At 35.3% G+C, this 14,110-nt stretch overlaps 5 protein-coding genes across 6 annotated transcripts; 4 read left to right on the top strand and 1 right to left on the bottom strand.

The window, feature by feature from the left end:
• Positions 1-170: 170 nt before the first annotated feature.
• On the bottom strand, positions 171-713 carry LOC108858830 (kelch repeat-containing protein At1g19470-like). Its single transcript, XM_018632698.1, has one exon. The coding sequence runs from the start codon at positions 711-713 to the stop codon at positions 171-173; it is 543 nt and encodes a 180-aa protein (XP_018488200.1).
• A 694-nt stretch (positions 714-1,407) lies between these two features.
• LOC130512925 (nudix hydrolase 6-like) lies at positions 1,408-3,771 on the top strand. The gene is made up of 9 exons (XM_057011423.1): positions 1,408-1,518; positions 1,618-1,790; positions 1,920-1,985; positions 2,067-2,204; positions 2,470-2,547; positions 2,844-2,894; positions 2,979-3,013; positions 3,106-3,217; positions 3,302-3,771. The coding sequence occupies exons 2-9, from the start codon at positions 1,647-1,649 to the stop codon at positions 3,563-3,565; spliced, it is 888 nt and encodes a 295-aa protein (XP_056867403.1). The 5' UTR covers positions 1,408-1,518; positions 1,618-1,646; the 3' UTR covers positions 3,566-3,771.
• Positions 3,772-4,125: 354 nt separating this feature from the next.
• LOC108862940 (transcription termination factor MTERF8, chloroplastic) lies at positions 4,126-5,606 on the top strand. The gene has a single exon (XM_018637211.2). The coding sequence runs from the start codon at positions 4,196-4,198 to the stop codon at positions 5,468-5,470; it is 1,275 nt and encodes a 424-aa protein (XP_018492713.1). The 5' UTR covers positions 4,126-4,195; the 3' UTR covers positions 5,471-5,606.
• A 2,407-nt stretch (positions 5,607-8,013) lies between these two features.
• Positions 8,014-8,935, top strand: LOC108862941 (dehydrin HIRD11). Its single transcript, XM_018637212.2, has 2 exons — positions 8,014-8,390; positions 8,713-8,935. Exon 1 carries the CDS (start codon positions 8,087-8,089, stop codon positions 8,387-8,389), a length of 303 nt encoding a protein of 100 aa, XP_018492714.1. The 5' UTR covers positions 8,014-8,086; the 3' UTR covers position 8,390; positions 8,713-8,935.
• A 1,986-nt stretch (positions 8,936-10,921) lies between these two features.
• On the top strand, positions 10,922-13,896 carry LOC108856600 (cyclin-dependent kinase A-1). Of its 2 annotated transcripts, XM_018630442.2 has the most exons (9): positions 10,922-11,079; positions 11,410-11,460; positions 11,547-11,731; positions 11,817-11,937; positions 12,189-12,362; positions 12,607-12,770; positions 12,888-12,975; positions 13,069-13,122; positions 13,513-13,896. In XM_018630442.2, the coding sequence occupies exons 2-9, from the start codon at positions 11,452-11,454 to the stop codon at positions 13,600-13,602; spliced, it is 885 nt and encodes a 294-aa protein (XP_018485944.1). In that variant the 5' UTR covers positions 10,922-11,079; positions 11,410-11,451; the 3' UTR covers positions 13,603-13,896. The 2 variants fall into 2 exon arrangements, with proteins under 2 accessions (XP_018485944.1, XP_018485945.1); XM_018630443.2 differs by lacking the exons at positions 10,922-11,079; positions 11,410-11,460 and having other exon boundaries at positions 11,538-11,731.
• Positions 13,897-14,110: the final 214 nt, after the last annotated feature.

Below are 14,110 nucleotides of genomic sequence, written 5' to 3'. Positions count from 1 at the left end.
GACAAGTTACTCTTGAGGCGTCAGATAACAGCCTCTTAGGTACTCTGCTTCTTATGATCCTTCCCCTGCAAGTTCATGAAAAAAAGTCTAACTAAGTCTTCAAGGTGTCTCTCTAAACATAAGAACACATAACACGCACCTTTTAAGTAACCATTGGTCCCATGTACTCATCAAACGATAACAGTTCGACAAAGCTCAATGCTGGGCGTTGACTCAGTGGTTTTAAACACAACTTCGACTGATTCGACCTTCCCCCAAATCTCACCTCCTTGATTTCTTCTCAAACCGATCTCCACGCACCATATACTTTTCTCACCCTCATAATCCCACCACTGGGTCTGGTTACCGACCAAAATCACAAGGTTCCCACCAATATTACCCATTTTAGACTCGTAACCATACTGATAGAGACAAGGAGGCAAACCATTCACATCTTTAATTTTAACAGGTCTCCAAACTTGCTTCTTCAGATCAAACACGATTATCAAATGTCCGAGAGAACGGCCAGGATCAACGTTGAACAGCATACCATCAACCACACAAGACGATGCTTGCCACAAATTCCTCAACTCATGCCCACCGGCCCATGTTTCTAGTCTACGTCCTTTAGGATCGTAAGCATGACACCATGCACGTTCACTCAAAGTGTAAATCTCATGTTTCACCACAGCATACGTCACGAACTCACACCTCACGTTAGGTACCAACGCCATCGGCCACGTCCACCTAAGCCAGATTTTTCTCTCTAGATCAAACGCTTCGACCCAATTCGCGGAGGACGACGGTGTCTCGCAACATATATCATTTCATTTAAAGTGTGTTTTATGTGTAGTAAATTTATGGTCCGTGAGGAGAACTTTTAACATGTACTATACGATTTTTAAAAATTTAGATGAGAAATAAATTATTAAATGTGTCAATTTTTTTTAATTTTATTATATTAAAATATTTAAATGTTTATCTTAATTTTGTGGATAAAAATTGAACTTTTAAAACGTTAAATATGTTCAGTGAGTGAGGTTGTGAAGTACATTCTGATACAAACTACCAAGATTTTATCTATAGTTCTATTATATATCATTGTAAATTATTCTGTATTGCATTAATTTAAAATGATTTATATTTTCTGAAATTACATGTTAATATATAATATTTTGTGTGTTTTAGTATTTTTATAATAATATTAAAATTTATCTAAATATAATTACATAATAAATACGATAGTCCGTTCTTGTTTGGTTGTTGATGCTGAGGAAGCTAACATTGATTTGGATTGTGTTCTTATTTTCACTTATGAAATCATTTTCACAGTTGCAACAAGAATAAGCACTGACTACCATCTATAATTAAATAACTCTGAAACTTTAAAGTTTTTTTTCTTTTTTTTGAAAAAAGGGCTTGATAACTTTAGACTTTTGCAACTCTGATTTTATCATTTACTTGGAAACTCTTCAAAGTCACTCTTTGAGTCGTCCTCTGACTCTGGCTGCCTCCATCCGTTCCCACAGATAACTGAAGGTATATGTCTTGCTTACACATCTCTTCTTACTCGCATCATGTGAATTTGGAATCTCAAGTCGTTCTCGATCGTTGACTTTCTTGGTCGAAATGTCCCAGGGAGAGCCTTTTACTTGGATACTGCAGTAATGGACAGTGGAGCTCATCAGATCTTTAATGGAAAAGAAGACAACTACGGAGGTATAGTGGTGAACTTGATGGAAATGGAACCCATGACTGCTCAGGATTTTGAGGCAAAGCTCGATGTTTCACTTAAGTCGTGGAAGGTTCAGGTATTATAAGACACTTAAAGACTCTAAAGCCTTCCAATATTTCTTTTAGTGTAGTCCACCAGTGAATCTCAAAAGCTGCCTCGTGAGCTTTTTTTTTAGTCTTGTTGACTTTGGGACATGGATTTGCAGGGGAAGAGAGGAATTTGGATAAAGCTATCTAGTCAGCTTTCTAGTCTTGTTGACAGTGCAATAAAGGTAAGAAGACTTTATGTTATGTTTCGTGAATGTGAATTCTGTTTTTGGATTGATTCTTGTTCTGCTTTGGTGATTTGTTAGAGAGGGTTTACATACCACCATGCGGAGAATGAGTACGTGGTTCTTACATCTTGGATCTCAGAGTCACCTAGCACTATTCCTGCCAATGCTTCTCATCGTATTGGGATCGGTGCTTTTGTGCTAAACAAGAGCAGAGAGGTAACTAATATTATTTGGTTTTATATGTCTCCTGTCCATCACGTTTAAATCTTAACGTATTGAAAAGGGCCGAATTGCTTAGAATTTTTGGTGTTAGATCATATAAGAATATAGGATACAGTTGGATGGATGACAGGAGCATTGGAATAATATTAGGTTTGCTGTATCATGTTTCTTTTAATTATTGCCGATTCTTTCTTTGGTGTACAACAAGAGCTGAAACTTACATTTGACTGAACCTGGATCAACAATTTTCCATTTGCAGGTCCTTGTGGTTCAGGAGATTGGTGGTCCTTTCAAAGGGACAGGAGTGTGGAAGCTTCCTACCGGTCTTATTCAAGAGGTGAGTTTATGGGATCTTGGCTCAGTTTTTTTTGTGTGTGTAATGTTATCTTTGTAAGAATCTCAATGAACTAAATTTTGTATATAGAACCAATGTGTTGTTTCAAAAAAAAAAAAAAGAACCAGTGTGTTAATTACAAACTCTTCCAACTCCAAGATAACTTTGCATGTTTCCATACACTCCTATTTCTTCAACTTTGTATAGAGATATAGTCCACAAAGCCCTTGATATATTTATGCTTATGCATCTCCCTCTATTATGAGACCTAAGCTAACTGAAATATCTAAATCCCACAGGGTGAGGATATTTGGACAGGAGCAGTTAGGGAAGTGGAAGAAGAAACTGGTGTATGTACCTAGCTTTAGAGTTTTGGATTTTCATATTGATATTGCAATCTAGTATCCATGTTTTGTTCTGCTCTTTTTCTTCAGATTAAGACAAAATTTGTGGAAGTCTTGGCTTTCAGGTAAAACAGAAAGATCTATTCAACCCTTCTTTATTAGGTACCTCTAGGACCTGTTTAATCTTATTATCATCTTTTTGTTGGTATCACGCTAGGGAAAGACACCAATCATTCTTTGAAAGAAAATCAAGTATATTTTCCCTCTGTGAGTTGGAGGCAAGCAATTTTGAAATCAAGAAACAAGACTCTGAGATATTGGATGCAAAGGTAGTGATTCTCTTACATGACGTGATAAACCTGAATCTGCAGAAATTGTATCAGCTAGATTTCTCTTGTTTTTGTGTTTCTCAGTGGATGCCAATAGAGGAATATGTCAACCAACCTTTTAACCAGAAGAACGAGATGTTCAGATTCATGGCTAACATCTGCCTAAAGAGGTCGAAGGAGAAGGAGAAGTACGCAGGTTTCTCCACTGTCCTGACTAAGAATTCAGCTGGTAAGGAAAGCCATCTTTACTGCAGCATTGACCACGCCGACCTCCTCAACCGAAAGTGTGACCAAGCCTCCACCTCTCTCTTCACAACTCTTTTCCACAAGTGTTTCTGTTTCACTTAAGTCCTCTCGTCTCCTGTCTCCTGTCCCATGTATGATAAAAACAGCAAGCTTGCTGTCTATGCAAATACTGTGAGATGCAATCTAAGTCCCACTTTAGATATTAGACAAAGAAAAGTCTAATGTATAAAGAAAAGTTCAATTCTAATTAGTACGAGGTCTTTTGGGATGGAAACAAAAAAATAAATTTATGCGAGTTTATCATTAAGGCCTAAAGTGGACAATATCGTACTAATGGTCAATATAGAGTTGGACATGGGCTTTTACAATCCCAACAAATACTCCCTTCACAGTTCTGTTTCTTGGGTTTAACGTCTTTATTCTTAGAGTGTCCAAAATCCAAAATTTAAGAAGCCATCAGCTGGGTTTGCAATGTGTTACAATGAACTCGAGAAAACTGAACCGAATTCAAACCAAAATTCGATTGAACATGCCTGCTAATTTTAGCAATCCAAATTCACCAAACTAGTTCCTAGCAATACCAAGGCCCAATTAAGGCCCAACACACTAATTCGGGCAACGTCAGAACCATAAACAAAATTAGGGTCACTTATCGAAAGAGTGAATTTGAACAGAAGTTTTTGAGATTTATTGGTCCGATTCCTTCTCTTCTGCTCCTCGCATTTCATTCTCATGTTTTCTCTGATAATCCGCGGAAGAAGAAACTCACCGGAGCTGCACAAATGGCATAACCTGAGAGCTTCACTGAAAGCTTTTCTCAGTTCCTTCTCATCCGCTAGTGTTGCTGATGTGAGCCGTCGAAAAGGTAACAGCTTTACCGTCTCTTACCTCGTCGAATCTCTGGGCTTCACCACCAAACTCGCCGAATCAATTTTCAGGAGAGTCACCACCACAGAGGAGGCCAACAAGGGTAACAATCCAGACTCCGTTCTTAGTCTTCTCAGGAGTCACGGTTTTACAGATTCTCACATCTCCACCATCATCAGGACATATCCAAGACTCCTCTTACAAGATGCCGAGTCATCACTCGCTCCCAAGCTTCGGTTTCTAACTTCTCGAGGAGCTTCGACCTCCGAGCTCACCGAGATTCTCTCCAAAGCCCCCAAGATCCTGGGGATCAAAAAGGACAAAGCTTTCAGCAGGTACTACGATTTCGTCAGAGAGATCATATCAGCCGACAGCGAGAGCTCCGAGTTCGGGAAGTTATCGGAGGGCAGCGCGCAGGAGAACAAACTGAGGAACGTGTTGGTTTTGAGAGATATGGGTGTCCCTCAGAGGTTGCTTCTCCCCTTGCTTATCTCTAATCACCACGTCTGCTGCGGGAAAGAAAAGTTCGAAGAAACTCTCAAGAAAGTCGTCGAGATGGGGTTCGAACCCGCGACATTTAGGTTCGTCGAAGCTCTGCGCATGCTTTACCAGCTGAGCGACAAGACGATACAGGAGAAACTCTGTTTCTACGAAAAGCTAGGCTTTTCCGTGGGGGAGGTGTGGGAGATGTTCAAGAAGAATCCGAGCTTTCTTCCTCTCTCGGAGAAGAACGTGTTGAACTCCATCGAAGCGTATCTAGGGTTAGGGTTCACCAGAGATGAGTTTGCGACGCTGGTCAAGTGCCATCCTCAGTGTCTTAACTATTCCGCTGAGCTGGTGAAGAAGAAGGCTGAGTTTCTGGTGAAGGGTATGAACTGGCCTGTGAAGGCTTTGGTTTCGAATCCTACGGTGCTTGGATACAACTTGGAGAAGAGGACTATCCCGAGGTGTAACGTGATCAAAGCTCTCATGTCAAGAGGTTTGCTCGGAGGTGAAGGTGAACTCCCTTCGCTTGGCTCTGTTTTGGTGTGTACGGACCGTGCGTTTTTGAAAAGGTATGTGATGAAGCATGATGATGGTGATGATAAGAAGCTTGTGGCTGAGTTGATGGATATCTTCACCGGAGATCGTGTTTCATAGGCTTTGTCAAGGGTTGTTTTTTTCTTTCTATACGCGGTGAAGAATGGGAAGCAGATACGTGATGGCTTACAATAGTACTTGATTAATGCTATGTGACAGTTTGGTTGATATGATAAAACAAAGAACTTTTGAGACATTCTTTAGTAAAAACTTTCGAATTCAAACCATGTTTGCCGTCTGAAATCAAATTTGGTCTAGGTTGGGTTGAACATGAACTGACGAGGATGATCTTCAAAAACAAGCCGTATTAATGTCGTTGAGTGTTGATATCGATGTTGCGATTATAATTGAGTTGATTAAGGCCGACAAAAAAAAAAAGATGTCGACAAAAGAAAATTGAGTTGATTTTTTCTTTTTTTTTTTCCTTGTCGGCAACAGATATTTTATTGGAGTTTGGGTCTGATACAAATTACAACGGTGGAAGATTGAGTTGATTAAGTCGATCGGGTCTCTTTGTTAGCATAATCAGCTTAGCATCTCTTTTTTTTTGAAGTTCATGGATATCTCTTATAAGTCAAAAATGAATACTACTTTTTAACAGTTTTTTTTGAAAATTAAATTTGTACAAATCTGAGTTTTATACTATATTTACAGAAACAAGAGTGATATTTAACTACGCCTGAACTATTTTATGGAGGTTGTAAGGAGAACCACAAAGAAAGCCTAACCAAGCCAAACCAACTAAGCCTCAATATGTGTTAATTAGTTAATTAACGGTTGAGATAAACAAATGTTTGTAGGTTTTATTTTATCTTTTTAATGAAAGAAAGTTGTGGAACCCATGTTTACGAAAAAAAAGCATAAAGAATAAAAGTTCGAGATCATGCGCTCTGCGTTCATCTCATAATGTTCCGTAGTTGCAATTGGTAAATTTAATCATTCAGTTCCATAATTTCATAGGTATAATCGAGTGTTGTTCACAGACGATGGAAAAATAGTTTGCGTTTCAATTGGGAAAATTGTGAATGGGACAATGATTACCTCTTTTTTGTAACACTCTTAATTCATAGAAGGACAAGACTTAGGTTCACCCCCTATGGTGAACCTTTAAATTCACCACTCCCCTTAAATCCAATCAAAATGCCATGTAGATAATTAAATAAAAAATATTAAATTATTAAAAAAATAGTTAAAAAGAAAAATAAAATCAATTTTAATGATGCAAACTAAACCCTAAACCCTAAATCATAAATTCTAAACCCAAATATATACCCTAAATCCAAATTTTATACCCTAAACCCAAACCATATACCCTAAACTCAAATTCTAAACCTTAAACCCAAACCATAAACCTTAAATACAAGCCCTATACTCTAAATCGATCATATATCCTATACCCTAAACCCAAATCCTATACCCTAAACCCAAATTCTATACCCTAAACCCAAATCCTATACCCTAAACTCAAAACGTATATCTTAAACCTAAATTCTACACCTTAAATCCAAACCCTAAACTTAAGAATTTAGCTTTAGGATTTACGATTTGGGTTTAGGGAATAAGATTTGGGTTTAGGGTATATGGTTTGGGTTTAGGGTATATAGTTTGGGTTTAGGGTATATGATATAAAATGGGTTTAGGGTATAGCGTTTGGATTTAGGGTTTAGAATTTGAGTTTTGAATATATGGTTTGGGTTTAGGGTATAAGATTTGGGTTTAGGGTATAGGTTTTGGTTTAGAATTTAAATTTAAGGTTTAGTATTTAGTTAACATTATTAAAATTAACGTTATTTCCTTTTTAAATTATTTTTTTATAATTTTATATATTTTATTTAATTATCTACATGGCATTTTGATTGGTTTTAAGGAGAATGGTGAATTTAAAGGTTCACCATAGGGGGTGAACCTAAGTCTTGTACTTCATAGAATCATTAATATGATATCGTCATTAATACAATAAAATAATTTCAAATTCAAATGAGTTTATTAATTTTTAATAAAAATCCTAGGCATAGATATAAATTGAAAATTATTTTTGTAAATATAATAGAAAAGTAATTAATTTAAAGAACAGTTTTATTTTATAAAATAGATATTTGTGATTTTTTATGATTTATTATTACTAATGAATTGGTAAACGCTAGATCTTTATATCATAGTTTTTTGATAACGATTTTATTTTAATAGAGTAAACTTCACTATCAACTTTGTTAAGATTTGCTAGGTGTCTGAATCCAGACCCAAAAAACAATCGCCAATTGCCACGTGGAATATTTCTGTTCTAAATGTGGTCGTAAATCTGACATAGTTAAAGTAATATATACTTGCCGACAAAAAATAAATATATACTACTTTATATGCAAAATGAAAACTTGTATACCTTGTATAATAATTGAAAATATCTAAGAGAATACAATTCTATTCTTACTTTTGGAAATAATATATATAGTCTACCCAATAATTCAAATCATTATTGGCATAAAGAATCAATTTTGTCTACTGAAAAAGTAAAATCTTATCTTCGCCACGCAACCACTACCTAATTGGACAAAATAATTCACGGATACATTACCCCATTGAGGCTATAAATAGACTCTTGAGACCTATAGTTTATCATCAAAGCAATTAACAACCATAAAGAGATATTTAAATTAGAAAAAAAGAAAGAGATCAGAGATGGCAGGAATCATCAACAAGATCGGAGATGCTCTCCATATCGGAGGAGGCCACAAGGAAGATGAGCACAAGAAAGAGGAGCACAAGAAAGAGGAACACAAGAAACACGCCGACGAGCACAAGAGTGGTGAGCACAAAGAAGGTATCGTTGACAAGATCAAAGACAAGATCCACGGTGGAGAAGGCCACAGCAGCGGAGACCACAAACACGATGGTGAGAAGAAAAAGAAGAAGGACAAGAAGGAGAAGAAACACCATGACGATGGTCACCACAGCAGCAGCAGTGACAGCGACAGCGATTAAGGTTTGTATTTTTTTTCTTTCTCATTTCTGTACTTTTTATTATCTAGAAACTGGAGATCTGATCACTGAAACAAATATTGTCTGAACTCTGAAGGATTTGAGTTTTCGTGTCCCAACCATATCATAGATCTATTATTTAACAACTTCCTATGTTTACAGATCGTATAGGAATCAGAAGTACTTTCTCAAATTGATGGATTTTCATTATTTCATTTTTTAAAACTTGAAGAACATCAATTAGTGTCGCGATTATAATTGAGTTGATTAAGTCGGGTAATTATATTAAATATGTTATTTATGAGGCATTTTTTTTCAATTTATAGGCAAGGAGGATGTGAGGAGGACTATAAATGCTGCTGTTGTCTGTTCCTATCATCTCACTCCTGACAGAGAGGGGTGAATGGAAAAAGAAGAGTGCATCTGTCTTCCTTTGTTATCTAATTTTCTTTTAACTGTCATTTTCACCTCTTATGTTTTATGTTATCTTGTCAGAAAAAAATAAACCTCATGTATCGTAATCTATATTAATAAAATCGAGTTTCCTAATGTAAGAAGTTTATATTTAACTTCGAAATTTGTTTCTCGAGAAGATCAAAGATAGAAAATAAAAACAAGAGCAAAACTTCCACAAACAGTACCTAATGAAAAAAAGAATTCAGTGTTTAAACTATAAATTTAACTTTTTGAAAGTTTTAATCAAGAAATGTATAATATTAGTTTCAAGATCTGAATACAATGGTCCAAACCCTCAATCGTAACTCAAACTAGATTTTAAACTACGTTGATGTTACAAGCGTTTTACAATTTTATTAAACATTACGTTGTTTGGTTTGTAATTCAGATATTTATTTGTTTTGTTAGTAAATCATATTTGTTTTTTCTATAAATATTAAGATGATTTTTTTCCAGTAAATCTGTGTCAAAACATAATTTAGACATTTCATTCTTGAAATCTTGATTATTTTGAAACAGCATCTTACTTAATATGATCTTACTTTATATGTTACTGATAAATTGATTTGATAAGATTTCTATTTGATTATTTTTAAGAAAAACACAAAGAGAACCACACTATAATTTTGGACCCTTTTTTTGCAGCTTTTATAATTTTTAGTAACAATATATGGATTATTTGTTGGATTAGAAAACATGCGATGATAATCAATTAATTGCGTACATGATAGACTATAACATTATTCATTATAATGTAGAAAATTCATAATTATCACTCTAATTTTTTGGGCAAATTATTTGACAGTTTACATGTACCAAAAGAATGGCCAATGGTTAGTTAAACCAATTCTTTATAGCATCGGTTATTAATAATCATCACATACATTAAAATCCTGATAAATAAAATGTCCAAATTAGTCTTACCTAGCAATATTATAGTATATAAGATTTTTTTTTCAAAAACTATAAAAGAGTTTTTTACTGATTATATTGAGTTCACAATTATAAGTTAGATGATGAGTTAATAGGAAATGTAAAAATTTATAATACATGATTAAATAGTATGAGGTGTATTATATTGTGTATGTCATAGTTTAGAGATTGATATTTGTATGTCGAAATTGAATGTAATTTGATGAATCTTGGTTATGTTAAGTGAATTATAAAATAATTGATAAATAGTTGTTATTAATGTAACAAAATTTCGAGAGTTATATATCTAATATCTAATATATTATTAATGAATAAATGTATAGGTCCAAAATTTAAATTACAACTTTTAATCATATATAAAAACAGGACTATAAATTAATAATTAAATTAGAAAATATATTGTTTTTAATGTTCAAGTAAATGTATCAATGCTATTAAAACATAATACTTCTTAAGATTCCACATGATTTAAACCTTTAACTTTTTGACAAAAATAAAAATATCATTTCACTGACATTTAATTTTAATATAAATATTATTTACTTAATTGAATATTTGGATTTTTATATTCTTTTTGTTAGGATCCAATGTTTATGGTTGTGGACCAAAATACAATGATTGTCTGAATATTTGGATACTCCTTGTATAATTATGGGTTTTCTATAGCGAAATTGCACCCAAAAAAAAATATTATTTTCATCTAAAAATATAACAAATTTTAAGATATAAATATAGCCGAGTTTATTTAAAGTTTCAGCAAAGCAAATATAAATTTATAGAAACCAACATTGCTCAATCACAAACAGAAACATAAAATGCAATTTTCGATTCTCTAACTAAAACTTCAGCATTTTCCCACATAAAACATGTTAATTGTTATATTTCAGTCTGCTTTTCTAGGTTATCTTAAATTTGAGCACTGGAACCGGACGAATTTAAGTTTGTCGACGTGGAATTGTGACTTTTCTTTGGAGATGCAAATAAATGTTTAGTATTTATGTAAATGTTACTTTCGAGCTATATTGGTGAAAAAAAGAGAGACGATGGATAATTTTAATTGGTCGTGTGGTAGAAAGAACCGAGCTAATGTGGTTAGGTAAATCAATCAATTCAATCCAGAGGAAAATTAGTTAGATAAGAAAAAAAGTAAACCATTAGTCAATCGCCTTCCCTAGTCCTCTCCTCTCTCTCTCTCGAAAGCTGCACAGAAACTACCCTCTCTCTACACTACCTTTTCCACAGAGAGAGCGAGAGAGAGGATCCGTCGGTGTGACAGTCACTAACACTACATCCGATCTTCAACGGTAAGTTGATTTCGTTACTCTCCGATGCATTTCTAACCGGAGGAACTTTCGAATTCTAAGTTGAACTTGTTTGCAATCCCATACACGCGCGCTTCCTCTTCCATCCATCTACCATTATCTCTCTCTCTCTCTGCTTCGATGCTGATCTGTAGTTTTTCTCCGTCATGATTATGAATGTTCGCTTAGCTCTCACTCCTCTAGATTCCAGTTAACGATCTTATCCGTCTTGATTGATTGTATAATCGTTCTCGGTTTAGTAACGTAGCCTGGATCTGAGATCTTTTTGATTTCATTTTTGAGATTGATTGATTTCTCATTAACAATCTGCAGGTGACATTCAGATATACAAGTTTTGGAGTATTCTGCTAAGTGATGGATCAGGTTGGTGTTGATGATGTTCATAGTCATTGGTTATATATTCTCTTTTGACGAAACTCGGTGTTTCATTGATTAAAATAATGTTGCAGTACGAGAAAGTTGAGAAGATTGGGGAAGGGACTTACGGTGTGGTTTACAAGGCACGAGACAAAGTCACCAATGAGACCATTGCGTTGAAGAAGATCCGCCTCGAGCAGGAGGATGAAGGTGTACCTAGCACTGCTATTCGTGAAATCTCCCTCTTGAAAGAGATGCAGCACAGCAACATTGTCAAGTATAAATTAAAGTTTAATACTACCTACCATTGTCCCCAGCATCATTTTGAATAGCACTGACCAGTGTTTTCATTGTGTCACCAGGTTGCAGGATGTTGTGCACAGCGAGAAGCGTTTGTATCTGGTTTTTGAGTATCTTGACTTGGATCTCAAGAAGCACATGGACTCATCTCCTGATTTCTCTAAGGATCTACACATGATCAAAGTGAGTGCTATTATACATTTTAGGCGTTGTTGCATTTTTCTTTATGTGAAGGCTCTTCTTAAATTAACAACTTTATGTACTGTATTATTGAGTTGTTTGGTTGTCATAAATCATAATGCCATAAACTTCCTTTTAGTTTGACATTTGATTTTTTTTTTTTTTGAAATGTAAGTTATGTAATATCCTCATGGTGTGTTTTTAGTACTCAATCAATTCTGGCTGATCAGAGCTCTTCCATATGCTGTTTGCAGAGGTATGTTTACCAGATTCTCCGCGGAATTGCGTATTGCCACTCTCACAGGGTTCTCCACCGTGATCTGAAGCCACAGAATTTGTTGATTGATCGCCGCACAAACTCACTAAAGCTTGCAGATTTTGGACTGGCCAGAGCATTCGGTATCCCTGTCAGGACATTTACTCATGAGGTGCCAAAGCGTTTAATATCTTGGTCATGTTATTTAATGAATCTGATGACAAGGCTTTTATACCTGCTTTCTTATCCTTTTGTTCAGTAAGTTAAAAGAGTATAGAACCACTTAAGACTTAGACATTCCAAAAGTCTTTACTTAAAGGACATTTCCCTTGACGGTTGAACTATGTTAGATTCAAAATACCATAAAACACTTTTACTACTCTTCACACACTGTTTTGTCATATTATTTCTTCTAGGTGGTTACTCTCTGGTACCGAGCTCCAGAGATACTCCTAGGATCTCATCATTACTCTACACCCGTTGATATTTGGTCTGTGGGATGCATATTTGCGGAGATGATCACCCAAAAGCCCTTATTTCCTGGAGACTCCGAGATTGATCAACTCTTCAAGATTTTCAGGTTTCGCCACTAACTTCCTTGATCCCAGTTGTCATTGCAGACAAGTGTAGAACACATATATGGAAGTGTTGACTGATTATAGATTTTTTCCTGCCATGTGTTGTTATCTTCCCCTAGAATCATGGGAACTCCATACGAGGATACATGGCCTGGGGTAACTTCCCTGCCGGATTACAAATCCGCTTTCCCTAAATGGAAACAAACGGTACATCAAATTTCTTCATTCACTTCAGTATACAAGAGGTCACAGCACAATGTGATTCTTGCCCATTCCTTTTCTTTTGTTTCTTAACCACAGGGCTTAGAGTCTTTTGTTCCGAGTCTGGATCCCAATGGAATAGATCTCCTCTATGTAAGTTCGCTAACCATATGCATATATATGTACACACATGCATCTATTTAATCTACTTTCTTACATTAAAGATATAGAAGCCTGATTTTGATGGATCTGGTTTCATGTCACCTCTAACCATTTGATGAGGTTTTAGTTGATTTATAAAGTCTTATCATTATCTTTCCATTCGGTCTTTAGGACTAGAAACCGTTTGTACACTTAAACCCGTTAGACAGTGGGTTTGGCTCCTTGTGTGCCACACAATCAGAAGTCCAAAACCAATCTGGTCTGAAACATGAACATGCTTCAGTACCCGAAATTGGTTAAAGCCGTAAACCCAAAACTAGAAAGAGCAATCTAAGATTTTATGAGTGCAAGTAAAGATGATAATATGTGTCCGTGTTTCAGAAAATGCTGTTAATGGATCCAACCAAAAGAATCAACGCAAGAGCTGCCTTGGAGCATGATTACTTCAAGGATATTGGCGTTATGCCTTAGAAAAGGCTACAGAACCAGTAATCTCCTTCATCCACTTTATAATTATCTTTCAATCTTTTGTTAATCCTAAGAAGACGAAGCAAAATACATTAATGGTTTTTGTTTATTCTTTTCCTTTAGTTCTTATTTTAGTTCGAAGTGTGCTTTGTTTTTTGTTCTTCTAAGCTTTTGAGATCATTTTCTTGTGTATCTTTTTACCAAGTTCAGTATTCTACTATATATTGTTTTATTTTGGAAAAATGTCATATTATCACCTGATCAGATAAAATCGATCTTGTTGTAAGTTTTCATCAATTTGATTATTGGCATGGCAAAGAACAAAATTTGGAAGAGATGCCATCTGTACAGTCACCCATATATAGTTTTATTCTGGTAACATTGATCGCACGATAAGAAACACAACCACAGCCAAACGTCAAAGATACCATTTGGGAGACTTGATAAAGTTTTGGCTTGGATGCGAATTTACCAAACACCCGCAAATCTTCTGGTTGGTTCGGGTCGCTCT

The sequence above is a fragment of the Raphanus sativus genome, chromosome 5, assembly GCF_000801105.2.
Source record: "Raphanus sativus cultivar WK10039 chromosome 5, ASM80110v3, whole genome shotgun sequence".
NCBI lineage: Eukaryota > Viridiplantae > Streptophyta > Magnoliopsida > Brassicales > Brassicaceae > Raphanus > Raphanus sativus.
This window is presented reverse-complemented; position numbering and strand designations above follow the sequence as displayed.

Excerpts from the sequence above, each read along its gene's own strand:
- LOC108856600 (XM_018630442.2), top strand. Across the intron at positions 12,363-12,606 it reads TCAGGACATTTACTCATGAG|GTGGTTACTCTCTGGTACCG; the intron begins GTGCCAAAGCGT and ends TATTTCTTCTAG. Across the intron at positions 12,771-12,887 it reads CAACTCTTCAAGATTTTCAG|AATCATGGGAACTCCATACG; the intron begins GTTTCGCCACTA and ends ATCTTCCCCTAG.
- LOC108862940 (XM_018637211.2), top strand. The coding sequence starts at position 4,196 with ATGTTTTCTCTGATAATCCGCGGAAGAAGAAACTCACCGGAGCTGCAC.
- LOC108862941 (XM_018637212.2), top strand. The coding sequence starts at position 8,087 with ATGGCAGGAATCATCAACAAGATCGGAGATGCTCTCCATATCGGAGGA.
- LOC108858830 (XM_018632698.1), bottom strand. The coding sequence starts at position 713 with ATGGCGTTGGTACCTAACGTGAGGTGTGAGTTCGTGACGTATGCTGTG.
- LOC130512925 (XM_057011423.1), top strand. The coding sequence starts at position 1,647 with ATGGACAGTGGAGCTCATCAGATCTTTAATGGAAAAGAAGACAACTAC. Across the intron at positions 1,791-1,919 it reads TTAAGTCGTGGAAGGTTCAG|GGGAAGAGAGGAATTTGGAT; the intron begins GTATTATAAGAC and ends ATGGATTTGCAG. Across the intron at positions 3,218-3,301 it reads CTGAGATATTGGATGCAAAG|TGGATGCCAATAGAGGAATA; the intron begins GTAGTGATTCTC and ends TGTGTTTCTCAG.